General features: G+C 55.4%; 2 protein-coding genes across 2 annotated transcripts in view; both read left to right on the top strand.

The window, feature by feature from the left end:
* The window catches only part of ZNF592 (zinc finger protein 592), a 59,068-nt gene extending 52,452 nt beyond the window's left edge, over positions 1 to 6,616 (top strand). Inside the window, exons 12-13 of the mRNA XM_047863867.1 lie at positions 5,051 to 5,147; positions 5,841 to 6,616. Coding sequence (XP_047719823.1) covers positions 5,051 to 5,137 — 87 coding nt within the window. The 3' untranslated portion in view covers positions 5,138 to 5,147; positions 5,841 to 6,616. The remainder of the gene's footprint in view (positions 1 to 5,050; positions 5,148 to 5,840) is intronic.
* A 1,234-nt stretch (positions 6,617 to 7,850) lies between these two features.
* The window catches only part of ALPK3 (alpha kinase 3), a 52,082-nt gene continuing 45,448 nt past the window's right edge, over positions 7,851 to 14,484 (top strand). Inside the window, exons 1-2 of the mRNA XM_047864353.1 lie at positions 7,851 to 8,008; positions 13,032 to 13,070. Of these exons, the coding sequence (XP_047720309.1) occupies positions 7,866 to 8,008; positions 13,032 to 13,070 (182 nt within the window). The 5' untranslated portion in view covers positions 7,851 to 7,865. The remainder of the gene's footprint in view (positions 8,009 to 13,031; positions 13,071 to 14,484) is intronic.

The following is a 14,484-nucleotide window of genomic DNA, read 5'->3' as shown; positions in this document are numbered from 1 at the left end:
TTCATTGTGTAGTGCATTGGCCTTTGAAAATGCTCTTATTTTTATATTTATTATTGCAAATTGAAATTGAGTTTTTAATGCATGAATACTAAAAAAGTCAATATCTATATGATTGATTGTATGGAGAATGGGGCAAAGGGATGGTAAAGCCATTTAGGTTAGTTCTGATTGGGAAAAGCCCCCATCCTGGCATGTGCTCACATGACAGAGGTCCGGCAGCACCATCGTTTCATAGGTGGCCGTGGTATTTGTGTGTGTATATGTACCTATATACACGTGTGTGTATACGTATGTATATATGTGTGTATATGTATACACATGTATATATATACACGTGTGCATGCGCGTGTATATGTATACGTGTGTATGCATGTGTGTATATACACGTGTGTATATATGTATTCATATACATGCGTGTATATATGTATTCATACGCACGTGTGTCTGTATGTACACATACATGTGTATGTGTGTATATATACGTGTGTGTATGCGTTTGTGTATATACGTATTCATATACACGCGTGTGTGTATGTATTTATACACGTGTGTATGTGTGTAGTGTATATATATGTGTGTGTTTATGTACATATATACACGTGTGTGTGTGTGTGTGTGTGTGTGTCTTTTGCCTCTATTTTCTGTGAAGATGGGGATAGTTCATGCCTTTGATGCTTGCAGAGTGGTTCGACTGCTCCTTGATGGGACATTCATTTATGAAACTGAGAAGCTCCACTGTTTCTCAGCCCCCCTCTTTCAGTTATAGCCCACGGCACACTGTGTATACAATTCCCATTTTCCTCTGGGACTTTCTGGTCCTCACACCAATTTGCTTGGAATTTCTCCCTAGGACCCATGGTGCATAGACAGGGCTGAATATTTTTTGTATCTGAGGAGGAGGGTAGGTTTTGCTTCCTGAGAAGCTCTATGCTCTATGGAGGAGGACTTTGAATATGATTTCCAAGTGGGGTTGGGAGGGGTGGGGAGTGGCAGCTGAGGAGGGGAAGGGGGAGGGGCTGGCAAGGAAAGGGCAGAAAGTTGTGGAGGTCAGGCAGGAGAGTTTGGGCAGCTGGAGGGTTTAGAGCCTGGAGATGGCACTTGACTTTGCGGGTGGGCAAGGGTGGTGGTCGTGACGGGCTCACACACTAGGAGTGGTCCATTACAGGCAAACATGGTGGGTGCCAGCAAGCTGGAAAATGATCTTAAAAATGATTGGCGGTGTCCCGTGGGTGAGCGGTCCTGGCGGCTGCTGTTGCTGAGAGTTGTGAATGGACGGTGAGATGTGGCTGCTGTGGAATGGAGGGCTGGCTGAGACACACGAGGTTCCTTAGAGAAAGACTTGAAGGGGAGGAGAAGGACCTACCTGCTCCTGCTGTAAGAAGACCAGGACAGGCCTGGGCTGGAGGTGGGGGGGGGGAACGCGATGGCTCTCCTGGTCTCTCTGAGGGTGTGGCGTTTGTGTCCTGGGCCTGAGTGACCTGCCCCCTGACCACAGAGTCACCCTCTCATCTCGTGATTGCCTTATTCTGGACAGGGCTGCTGTGGAATGAGAGTAGGTGCATTGGGGAGGGCACCCGGCTGGGGCAGCTCTACCCAGGTCCCAAATTCCCCTCCCAATCAAACCAGAATCAGGAGTGGCTTCTTGTAGCCAGGAATCCTCTAATTGGTGTCCACTTACTCCAGCGCAGATGTGGCCACTTCTCCAGTCCCTGGAGTGCCAGCCAGAGTGGCCAGCTCACCCAGGAAGGGAGGGCCCAGGATCTCCACCCTCCAGGGTCAGGGGCTCAGCTGCCTGAGATGGGAGCTCTGAGGGCCCTTGGGGGAAGGCCAGACAAGCCATCCAGAGAGCACTGCAGATTGGCTTGCCGGAAGGACAGCTTCAGCTATAGGGCCTCACGGGAGGGCAGGACCAGCCACAACCCAGGGCTTTGTTGAGCTCAGGGCTAAGACCTTTAAAATGAATGGAATCAAAGGAAGGAAAAACAGAAAGAAGAAACTGGAGGGGTGGACATGTGTTCGATTAACCTACCGTGCTATTAACGACTTGCCCTGAAGAGGGGCCACAGGCCTGGGGGGCTCGGAAGCACGGCGTGGAAGCTGACGTGGCTTCATAAGGAAGGTCTCACTGACCTCTGAACTCAATCCCTGTGCCATGGCTTGTGGAAAAGGCTACTTCAGCCTGAGTCCACACAGCAAAATAAGATCTTGACAGTCTATTGAGCAGAATGACATTGGTGATGGTGGTACGGAGCCCGGAAGAGCTCACGTGTGCGGCGTAAGGTTAACGGCACAGTAGCTTAAGGCGGACACTGGCAAAGCGGACGTGTTCGCAGCGTGGAGCATCCAGTCTGGTGTAGGGCCCTCGGTGCCATCTCATTCAAGGAGCTATTGAAGGAACTCGAAATCTCATCAAGAAAAGAAGTGTTCTGTGACCAGTCGCATTTCCTCTGTGTGGCCTCAGAGGGCAGAACAGAATTAGACTCGATAAAAGGAAAATCCTCTTGAAAATGAAACGGGCTGCCTGAGAAGTAGCGTATTTATTCCCAGTGAGAGGTGGAGGGGTTACTACAGGATGACCCGGTCCCCTTCCTGCCGACTCTGGGTAATCCCCGCCCCACCCCCTGCCCCCACTCCCTCGTTTCCTCCCCTCCACATGGCTGGGGCCACATGTTCTGCCACTCAGACGTGTCCCTGCTCCAGGCCAGGGAGCCGGCTCTGACCCCCAGGAGCACCACTGTCGCACTCAGGGACTGGCATCTGGCCACTCTTGCTGGGCGGGCCTGGCTCCGGCCATTGGTCTGTGTCTGCTCCAGAAGGCCAAAGCTTGCACTTTATAACCCAATTCTGGCAACTCATTACTGCTTGATGACGCGCCTGATTTCCTTCGAGCTCTTTTGAGATGCGGAGGCAGGGAGGGAAGGGAGAGTTGGGGTGAACATGTCCAGGAAAAGCAAACATTTTGTCGCCCTTGTGGGTGGTGAGGAAGGAGGCCGGGCAGGGGGAGGGCAGGGAGAGCTGACGGAGCAGAAGTTCGAGAGCCCTGGAAAGAACAATAGACGTTTTGAAGCAGAGGTTACTATGACTCAGAGATGATGGAGATAGCCTGTCCTCCTTCAAAGCTGAAGTTCTTGTCCGATGCTCCCACTTTTCCCTGCTGACCATTGCAAGCGAGGAGGGGGATGGGGAGGTTGGAGCTTGTTTGGAACCGTGGCTGTAGGGAAAGGAGAAGGTCAGCTTGGGGAATTGGGAAGGGATTGCCAAGTTGCCTGAGATCAGACTCAGGTTGGACACCAGGAAGTTTGGCCAGACTGGGAGCAAGAAGCCGCGGCCAGATCCCAGGTTGGGAACCAGCAAGGGAGAGTGAGTAGAAGGTCAAGGGGCAAGGGAAAGGGGATCCCTGAGGACAGTGTAGTTGTAGTTGAAGTTATTGTCTACCCCACGCTATGCCTGTGTGTCGACGGGGATGGTGTGAGGAGGATAAAGAAGCCAAGAAGAAACTCATGAGTGGAGAAGTCGGGGGGGGGGGGCTGGGAGTCTGGAGTCGCCCTAAGGCAGAGGGCAGGCTTCGTAGGTGGAAAGATGATAACAAAATGGCATTTTAGAGCTGGAGAAATTCCTCTGACTGGGTTCAAGGGATGGCATTTGATTGGGTTGCTACAGGAAGTGAGGGTGAAGGTCTCTGAGGGGATGAGCGAGGCGGACCTGCTGCCAGTGTGTTGGCTGAGTTATTAGAAAGGCAGGGATGATGGCAGGGGACCGGAGCCTGGTACACAGTGACGCTCAACGTGCGGTGGCCCGAGCTCAGTAAGTTCAGGGGGAAGATGGTGAGGAGTGTGGAATGGTGTCCTGATAGCTAATAAATGTTGGGTGATGTGTGCTTTTGGCCAGTGCTTCAAAGGAGAGTGGATTGTTCTCTCTGACTTTTGTCAGTGTTGGAAGAAAGAGAGCTGAGTAAGAAGGGGAAGAAGTGGAACTAAGTCGGAACAAAAGGTGTGTTCAAACTCTTCTACGCCTCGATGAGAGGGGCTAATGTAATTGGGTCAGAGTGTCCTGGGAGACCCTGCCATTCTTGGACAGGGAACAACTTCCCCCGTCATTGCTGAGCTAAATACGTTAATTATCAGTAGCCCAAGGGGCGCCTGGGTGGCTCAGTCGGTTAAGCACCCGACTCTCGACTTCGGCTCAGGTTATGATCTCGTGGTTTGTGAGATCAAGCCCCGCGTCGGGCTCTGCGCTGTCAGTGTGGAGCTTGCTCGGGATTCTCTCTCCCTCTCTCTCTGCCTCTTCCCCACTTGCATTCTCTCTTTCTCAAAATGAAAAAAAAAACAAAACACCTTTAAAAACACAAACAAAAAAAGCAGTAGCCCAAGATTTTCCTACTGCAAGCACCCGGTTACTCTAGGGCCCTGGGAAGTTCAAAACAACCGGGTGAGAGGATCCTGGCACCACTAACAGATTCCTGCAACACTTCATCAGGGCGCATCCAATAGCAAACCTTGGATGGCAGTTATTTCCAAATGCAAAACCACGGCATGAGCTTCTCTGTGCTCTTTCAGCACCACGTGCAAACTTCTATCAGAGGTTCTATCTTTCTTCCGCTGGAGAGGTTCTCCAGGGTCCAGACTAGAACATTCATCCCTGTACCCTCAGCGCCTGGCACGATGCCTGGAGTGCAGGAGTCAGCATGTACTTAGCAAACACTTGCTGAATGAACACCTACGACCTCCAGGATCATAAAGGGAACGCCTCACTCCTCTTTCCAAAGGGGAAAGCTCACACTCAGGGATGGGGAGCCATTGCCCAAGGTCACACTCAGCAGCGGAGGAGAATTAGAACCTGAGTCTCCAGCCTCCCGGCTAGAGAGAGGCTGGACTCCCAGCCTTGGACTTGGTTGACACCGCTCGACGTGCCCTTTCTCTCTCCGGCTAGACTGTAAACTTAGAGAGGAAAGAGATTGTGCCTTTCTGACCTCTCCATCCCTGGGTGTCTCAGCGCCCCTTCCTCGGCTCTGCCCCCATCCTCATGAAAGTCTTGCTTATTAAATTGGCAGACAGCCACAAGAAGCTGGAAGGACACCAGATGGCAGGAACAGAACCCGAAACGGTTCAGACAAGGAGGAGAGGGAGTGCGAGATTAAGAATAAGAAGGTGAGCTTTAACTGGAAAAAGGTACAAGTTTGCCCTTAGGGTAAAAAAGGCTTTACAAGCAGGAGTGGGAAGGACTTAGGTGAGCGGTGGTTCACGCTGAACATGCACGGGCTCAGGATCAATGAAATCATTTGGCTGCGGCAAAGCCGTTGCTAGGGCGTGGGGCACACACCCAGAGAGGTGCTAATTCAATTCTAGGCTGCTGTGGGGTGACCTCTGTGTGGGTCACATCTTCAAAAGGAAATTGATAAATTGGAGGGCCACCAGGGTGACTAGTGGGACCACATCCGTGGTCCTGTGAGAGATGGGCTCGAAGGGAAGTCTAGGTTCCTCAGTGTACCAGACGAAACCTTCTGGAACTGGCCCTGCCTAATTGTCCATTTCCCCCATCTCCTTTACACTTGAGCAACATGCCCACCGGGTTATTGTGCACCTCCCTATCTTTGTCCACACTAGTCCCTCCATCTGGACTAGTCTGTCTATCCTTTTCCCGTCCCCCAGTCGACTTCGTGAGCACCGATGCAGTTTTCAAAATCCTCAAGCTTACTGCCTCGTAAACTGTCCCAACCAAAACCCCTGGCAGCCCATTCTTTGCTCTATATTTTTATGCTCCCCCTCTACCTAGTTTTATAATTGTGCATTTCACCTTCACCGCATTTTGTTCATATGCCAGTCTTTCCTATTTGACAAAAGGTTCCTGGAATCACAGATCCTGTGGCTTCTGCCTGCATCACACTGCCCTAGCCTGATCCATGGGTGTTCACACAGCTTAAACAAATGACCCAAAACTTCCAGCAAGCTTCCAAAGACTTGGAGGAGCGTCCGTAGCTGCCTGAAGAGATTCTGATATGTGCACCTGCAGAGAGAGCCAACAACAAGGATAAATGGGGACATGTGGCTGGAGATGGATTTGGGCTCACGAGGAGAAACTGCCTTAGTGTTGGTCAGGACTCACATTCCACCAACGGAAGCCTCATTTGAAGGGGCGTGAGCAAAGGAAGAACTTTCTGGGTACCCCGAGTCCGTGAAATGTTTGAACTGCCAACCCACAAGAAGGTCAGAGACAAAGCCGGATCTCAGGAACACAATGTACCTGGAAGTCGCCAGGACTCTGAGCCCCTTGCTTTGCTTCTCTCTGTCAGAGACCTCCCAGCTCCCAGCTTCCCAGCACAGAGAGACTGCTTTTCTCTCCCAATTCCAGTTAAAAACATTTTCGTGAAGAACTCTGATTGGCTTGACTTGGCTTGGGTGTGATGCTTCCCTTTGTGGTCAGGGAGATAGGTACCATGAATAGGGTGGCTTGAGTCAGCCGATTGAGGCCAGGGATGGGTTCATCTCGGAATCACACAGTGAGAGTGGGGGAAGGGCCATTTCCAAAAGGACTGGGAAGGTACATGGATGCAGCTTCTAGGACAGAGGGGTTGTACTCCTTTGTTCCAAACTTCTTTTTAAAATTTATTTTAATTTTTTAAGTGTTTATTTTTGAGAGAGAGAGAGAGAGAGAGAGAGAGCAAGAGCGCGCACAACTGGGGGAGGGGAAGGGTAGAGAGAGAGAGGGAGACACAGAAATCAAAGCAGGCTCCAGGCTCTGAGCTATCAGCACAGAGCCCTACGTGGGGCTCAGACTCATGAGCTGTGAGGTCATGACCTGAACTGAAGTATGAACCATCAGGTCATGACCTGAGCTGAAGTATGAACCGTCAGGTCATGACCTGAGCTGAAGTATGAACCATCAGGTCATGACCCGAGCGGAAGCCTGACGCTTGACAGAATGAGCCACCCAGGTGCCCCTCTCCTTTGCTCTAAGTTCCTAATGACCGTAGCCATCCAGCTCCAGGCACTTCCCCCATAAAGTGCTTTCATGGAAAAAGGAGAAAGAAGGATGGATAAATGTTGGTCACTCCCAACATTTAGAACCAGATTTAGGCAGTGCTTACAACCTTGCTCTGGGAATCCCCGCCCGGTTCAATTGTGTTCTGGGCGTCAGGACGCAGCCATTCCCCCCACGGGTGCTGGGAAACCGAGGCTGGGTGGAGAAGGAGCTGCAATTATTCTGCCAGTGGGTTTTGAGCCCTTCGTCCTTGCTGGATAATGGACGGGAACACAAGACGCACCCGGGGGAGCTCTGACCTCCCTGGGTCACTCGACGGAGACAGGTGGGTCTGCCTAAGGGGGGGGGGGGGGGGAACTGCAGTCCCCGGCGAGGCGAGGCGAGGGGCAGCCGGGCTGTCAGCAAAGAGAAGGGGGCCGGTCCCGGACCCCCTGGGCGCCCACGCCGCTTGCCGGGCCCGCAGCTCCCCGGGGGCGTCCGCACCTTCGGCGGAGCCCGCGCTTGCAGGGTTGCGAAGGGGCGGGGGTGGGGCGGGGAAGGAGGGTTGGCGGGAAGCCGGGGTCCCGGGGCGTGGGAGCGGGGGCACAGCGGGAGGCCTCCCGGGGCCGGGCCCCGACGACGCCGGGGCGGCTGGGGGGGTGGGGCGCGCGGGGCCGGGGCCCGGGGAGCGGACGGGCGGGGAGGCGTCGGGCCCTCGGGCGAGGCCCGGCGCCCCCCTGCGCCTCGGAGGCCGTGCTCGCCGGCCCGGGGCCGGGGGAGGGACAGCAGCAGGTGACGACGGCCGGGCCGCGGGGCTATAAATAGGGGCGCGCGTCAGCCGCGGGCGGGAGCGGCGGCCGGCGGGGCAGGGGCCTGGCGAGCGGGGCACTGCAGGGGCCGGCGGCGGGATGGGGTCGCGCAGGGACCCCGGCCACGGCTGGGGCGCGGGCTGGCGCTCCGGGGCGGGCGGCGACGGCGAGGACGACGGGCCGGTGTGGATCCCCAGCCCGGCCAGCCGCAGCTACCTGCTCAGCGTGAGGCCCGAGACCAGGTGAGCGGCGCGCCGGGGGGTGGGGGTGGGGTGGTTGGTGGGGGGCCGGCGGCGGGACCCTCGATGGCACCCGGGCGCCCGCCTCTCGGGTCCAGGCGCAGTGGCCCTGAGGCCCCTCGCGGCTCCTCTTGTCCTGACCCCTCAGGGCCCACAGGCCTCGGGCAGAGAGAGGAGCAGGGCCCCACTCAGGGGGAGGTCTCGCGGGGCCCCAAAGGCCTCCCTTCTGTCCCCTCCCTTCCTCCCTCGGGGCCCACGGTCCCACCCGCACCCTCACCCGGCAGCGGCTCCTCCCTGGCCTCGGATTCCACAGTGAGCGATAAGGGGATAAGGGACCGGAGTGGCTGAAATTCCTCCCTGGCTAGAAGGGAGGGGAGAGTATTCAGGGGGTGGGGGGACCGGAGAGATGGGAGGGGGCGCTAGGGGGACCCCTGCAGTGGGGGATACTTAGCTCAGGGTGGTGGTGTTGGGGGTGGTGTTCACCAGGAAAAAATTAAGGTTCTTCTTTTTGGGCAGATGGGTTCTTCCTCTGGGCCCGGGGCTGTGGTCTTCCCCAGGATCTCTGTGGGGCTGGTGAGGTGAAGGGGGGCGGGGGGATGAGGTGGGGTGAGGTTGGCCTTGTCTGAAGAGTCAGAGCTTGGGGTTCCCAGGGGAGCCAGTTGCCCTGCCCAGGTTGGGGGAGCGGGATGCCAAGGGAGGAGTCCGGCCATGAGCCCTTTGCTCCTCTGTCAAGAGTGAGAGGTGTGGCTGCTCTCTTTGTTTTAGGAGCTAGACTACCCACAGACAAAGACACACGGTCGGTCAGTAGAGAGGCATACGAGCACTACATGGCAGGTGGACACCCAGGGACACATGTACTGCCATGGAGACGGACATTTCCTGCCCCCTCTGGGCAGGTCAGTTTCCCTCCAACTCTGGAGCCTGTTCTCCAAAGGGAACCGTGATGGTTGGCTGTTGGGACAGTGGCTGTGTCACAGCCCCAGAACTTGGCTTGTTGTGGGTTATGCAGAAAACAGCCACTCCTCTGAGAAGCTGTCTGGGGACCTCTTGTCCTCCGTTCCTAAAACAGCACCAAAACAGGCATCAAGGACGTTCAGGAAAAGTCCCAGGCACTTCCTCGTGAATTGGCTGAGTTCTGTTGACCTTGGAGTTGGAAAAGTTCAAATGTAACCGGAACCGGTTTCTGCATAAAACTCGTCAAATGGTGTCACATGTCTGGGGCAGGGCTGAGGGCTGGCATCGGTGACTGAGTCAGACTGGACAAGGCCCCTGGCTGCCAGGAAAGAATGCCCCTTCCTCCGAACCATTGACTCTACCGAAAAGCTGGAATGAACCTGGGACATTTACTCCAGCCTGTGGGGGGAAGCTGACTTGCTTGTAGGAGCGTCACTCTTGTCTCCCACTTGTCACAGTGACTTGCCTGGGCTTTGCCTCCTGCATCTGGCCTTTGTCAATACGGCAGAACAAATAGAAGAGAGGCAGTGATGGAGGGAGGGAAGCAGGGGCGGCTTGAAAACCAGGCAGAATGGGGAAGACAGTGGATCTGGACTGTTCGAGAAAAAGCTGGAGAGAGGACACCTACCTTGATGGTAGATACATTTTAATTGCCTAACCCATGAGCACAAAGCAGTGGGCCGGCCTGAGAACTGCAGGTGGGATGGGAGTGACTGGTTCAAGTCCCCTGAACCTAAATGAGAATGCTCTTAAAAGGATACTCTTTGCATCAAGCATTTGGAGGAGGCAGGGCTGGGGCGGTGTGAGAGAGGGTTTTCTAGTCCGGGCCTGTGGACCCGGTTTTGCCCCTGCCGGCTGGCTACAGACCCCGACAGGTCCTGAGGGACAAGGAGGGCCAGACTGATCTCACCTCCGGAAAAGCCTCTGGCCAAAGAGGGGAGAGTGTGGATGTGAATGGGGCTGTGTTGGGGAGAGGAGGGGCGGCAGTTCCCACTTCTCTAGCGAGGCCTGACTCTTGCGTTAGAGCAGGCGGCCATGCAGTCTTCTGTCCCTCAGAACAGCCTGACTGCCTGTGGGGATGGGAAGAGGGCCCAAGACATGAAGGAGAAAGAGGGTCCCTTGAGGACTTTGCCAGCTGTCCTTGGCTCCAGCCCAGATGAACCCTGACTATCCCAGAGTCCTGACTGAGAGGCAAGTTCTGTTCCACTCACTCTTGGCTCCACCATTTTCTGGGTCTCCCTCTATGCATGGAGCTCACGAGGCGTTGTTCTCACGGGCCCTTGTGAGGACGGGCTGCCCCTTGGGGACCGATGGACAGCTGGGCTGGGGCCTGGGCCATGGGAAGCTTTGGCCCAGGTCTAGAGCCTGGATCCCTGCGCATACCTCCCCTCCCCTGAATCCACAGCCCTGAAGTGGTTTCCAGTCAGTAGTCAGCTCAAGGATATTTGTAACGCCCGCTGGGGGCAGAGTTCCAGCATGTGGACGGTCCCCGCAAACTATAGGCCCAGCCTCCTAGGGCGTCCAGCCCCTAGGGCCTCACCCCTGTAGAAGACGGGGCTGGGGTAGGCTGGAGCAGGGTAAGGAGGTATAGTCGGGTGGGTCTAGTTATGACTAACTACCTTCCGAGGGACACTCAGGAGCTTTAGGAGTCTCTGTCCCCCCGTTTCTTGGAGACCCTGGCCCAAGGGGGCTCAGAGGAACAGCAGAAGCTATGGTGTTTGCTACAGACATCTTTGGAACACCTCTTCTGTCCCGCTTAGGTCAGGCAGGTTGTCTCAGGCTTTCAGGGAAACTGAGGCATCAGGCTAGGACTTTCCAAGGGCCTTTTACATCCCAGAACATGTGAAAGCCAAGAAGAATGGGAGGCCCCGGGTTCCACAGCCAGTCCTGGCTCCCTCCAGGCTCACTTTTCCTTCTTTACCATGAGGCCTTTCCTTCTTGGGCCCTGAATTCCCATCCTGTAAAATGAAGGTGGCACTAAGAACTGTTCCAGGGCTTTCTGCACCAGCGTTTGGTGCCCCTGATTCTGACCTCCTCACAGGCGGTAAAGGGAGAGTTTCCTGCCTGGATGGGGCCCTAAGCCTAGCTTTGGCCCAGTTGGCAGGGCACGGGCAGCGCTCCCACTTTCTGAAGATAAGCTGCCTCCGTGGCACAGGATTCCTCCTGCCGGATCTGGCTGACAGCGTAGGGGTGAAGCCCGGAGAGCGCAGGACAGGGAACAGAGCAGCCCTAGAGAGAGCCAGGGAGGGGGTCACCATCGCAGCTCAGTCCCTTATCTCCTTGCAGGTGGCACCTGTCATTCTCCTCTTGGAATTAGAGAGCTGATTCTCTCCCTCTCCTTCCCAGGGAAGAAATCCAGACCCACCAGAGGACAAATCTCTCAATTACGAGGTGAAAGGCAAAGGAAGTTCATGGTCAGGAAAGGATGGACTTGGCCAGTGTCTGGGAACCATGAGAGGTTCTGCCCACGCGGCCTCCAGAGGATTTTTAAAGCTCTGAGCAGAGGCAGCTGCGTTCTCCCTCTTTCCATCTTTTCTGGAGCAGCAGCTCCCTCTGGGGGGCGGCACCCTTCCTTTTTGAGAGATGCGTTTGCCTTCCCTCTCTCTACCTTCTTTCCCTCTCTCTCCCTTCCACAAAGCAGCTGTTGAATGGCTGCGGTCAGCTGAGCACTGTGCCAGGAGTATGGAAGCTACAAAAGGAGCTAGGTCTGAAGGCTGGGTGGGCAGCAGGAAGGAGGGAGGGCTTTCCAAGCAAGGAGGCCAGAAGGATGGGCTCAGAGGCCGGGCGTGGACATGTCCATGGCAGTTAGGGACAGGTCTGGTTCCAGTGGAACATGGTATTGGGAAGGAGAGAACGGTAGTCATAGGGGGTGTGTGAACAGATCAGGGAGGGCCTTGCCCGCCCAGTTAGGGAGTTGAGACTCAGTGTCATGTACAATGGGGGGGGGGGGGGGGGCGGGGACTGTCACATTTTTTTCAGGGAAGTGGTGTGATCTGCGGGGCGAAGGAGAAGGGGGCTGAGGTGGTCATCGGATTTGGAGCCGTGGGGGTCTCGATCAGAACACGACAGCAGGGGTAGAGCGAAAGGAAGAAAGCAGGGCCGAGAATTGTTGACCGGCTGGATTTGGGACCTGGAGGAGAGGGAGGGGTCCAAAATGGCACATTTACGGTTTGGAGTTTGGGAGGATGCTGGAGGTGGCCACACACCCAGGAGCCCCTGAGAGGAAGCCGTGTTTTGGGGTAGAGGTTGAGGTTGGGTTTTGGGTTATAAAGGGACAGACCATCCCTGTCCTCATAGGGGCAGCTGAAGGGAGTAAGAGTGGAGGGGGTGGCCTCGCCTGGAGGTGTCTGTGTGAAGAAAGGTGGAGGGAGGGGCGGGTGGGGTGGCCTCCCTGGATGGATCCGTAGCCCCCAGCTAGTGTCCCCTTTCAGCCACCCGGGGCAGGAGGGGTGATCAGGGCCCCTAGACATAATGGGCCCTTGTGCTGGTCTGACCGAGCTGGGTGCCTCCTGGCTCCTGCTGAATTAACCGCTTTGTTTTTCTCCTCTTCTCTCTTCCAGCTGGTTTGCCTTGTGTGGCCCCTTTAACTGTACTTTAACCTATTAATGGGCGTCCTCCAAGCCACCTGTCTCCTTCCTAGCCCGTTAGGGGATTTCGAGGAATGGGGGCTCTGCTCCCCCCAAAAGCCAAAGTGGGAGCTGCCCCCAGGCTGGTGTGCTGTGGGGTGGGGACACGCGCCAGGCAGCCGTGAGCCCCTCTCTTGGGGGCAGTGACCCAAGTGGCCTGGGACACATTTTTCTCCAAGCGCAGCCCCACGGGGCCTTCCTTCCTGCCTAACCATTCCCCTGGACTCTGCCGCATTTAACGAGCTCTCCGTTTCAGATACACCGGTGTGCCTGGTGGTGAGGCCACTTGCTAACTGGAGCAGGCCAACTAAGACAGCTGGTCCCTTTTAATAGAAAGGCCTCCGGGCCCCAGATGGTGGCCAATTAATACCCTGCAAACTGTTGTTGGTTTTGCCTCCTCTCCTTGCTCTTCTGGCCTAATGATTCCATTTGCTGTTTTCGCTTAGCTTATCAAGCAACCGGTTGTCTCACCCCAGCTCTGGAAGGTAAACGCACATTGCATTACATTTCTCTGACTGCCTTTTTCTCTCGGGTCTGGGCACGGAAGGGCCTCCGGGTGACTGCTTGTGCACTAATGGGGCTGCATGGGGTGAGGGGAGGGCCGGAGGGCGGGAAGGGGGGGAGGTGTGAGAGGGCACTCACGTGAGCGTGGGTCTCACAGGGGCCAGAGTTGACGCCTGCATGGACCGCTGAAAGGCTTCCTGGGACCCAGAAATAGCAAGGCTTCCCCAGATGCCTGTTACTGTATGTCTGTGCCCCCTGGAGAGGCACCATGGGGCCAGGACAGACAGCCACCAGCCATGTGACCCACTGACCCATCCTAGGTGTCTGCGGTGTTTGTGATCCCCTGTCTAGATTTGACACCTCATTGTCTATCTTCTGACGCAAGGTTAATGACTTCAGCGTTTCCTTCTCAGTATCTTCTCTTTTCTACCGCCTCTTTCTCCAATTTCCCTCCCTTTGGGCTCTCTCCATCCCTGCGAAACTATGAACTCTTTGAGGTCCGGGAATAACACGCTAGCGTATGCCTGCCTTCGCATGGTCTCGGAATCTGCTCCAGAGCCAGGCAGGACCTGAGCATCAGGCTCACAGTCGGGGTTCGCCCATCGAGTGCCTGTTCTCTTGCCTCCCGAGCTGGGGACAGCTTTCTCCCGCGGGCTGAACTGACTTCTATCATAAAAGTCGGAACATTTCCTGGATATCTCCCACCCCTTGGGCCCCATCCCAGACTCTGGTAGGTCTGGGGAGAGTCGCCTATGGTTTCTTTACACAGAGAAAGGTTTCTGAGAAGGCAACTGGTCTCTGAGTAGCTAATCATGTCTACTGACATGATTAGCGCCTACCCTGTACGTTTCCTTTGATATAGGAGAACATCAAAGAGCCTTTGTTCTGGGTTGGTTGATGATCTGGAGGGGGTGGAGGGGAGGGGATCACAGCCAACTCAGAGGGGAGCAGTGAGTGCTAACAGAGAAAGGATCTTGGAAGTTTCTTTAAAGCACGGTAAAGAACCAAGTCTAAGGGCACAGTTAGGGTCCTTTGCGCATTGTGATAAGCCCACGGTTCTGGTGTTCTTTAGAAACACGCGATTAGTTAGGCTGTGCTCTCCTTATGAAGTCACAGAGTTGGAAGGACTTGGAGGTGTCAGGGTGGGACCAGACTGTTTCCAGATGTGTGGACTTCTGGCTTTCCAGGAGACTGGAAGCAGCCCTGCTCAGAGTCTATCCAAGTGGTCTGGAGGATGGGGACAGAAAGCGGGTGGACCTTGACCGCATATGCAGTGACTCTCCCTGCCCTAACGCACCCCAGCCCCACCCCGCAGAGGGTGTTCATCTAGTCATGCCTTTTGGCAGTTATGCATGAGTTTCCAATGCAAGCATTTTCTATAATATAACTTAAAAC

Source organism: Prionailurus viverrinus, chromosome B3 (genome assembly GCF_022837055.1).
Source record: "Prionailurus viverrinus isolate Anna chromosome B3, UM_Priviv_1.0, whole genome shotgun sequence".
Classification (NCBI taxonomy): Eukaryota; Metazoa; Chordata; class Mammalia; order Carnivora; family Felidae; genus Prionailurus; species Prionailurus viverrinus.
The sequence above is the reverse complement of the archived record's forward strand: the minus strand, read 5'-3'. Positions and strand labels throughout refer to the sequence as shown.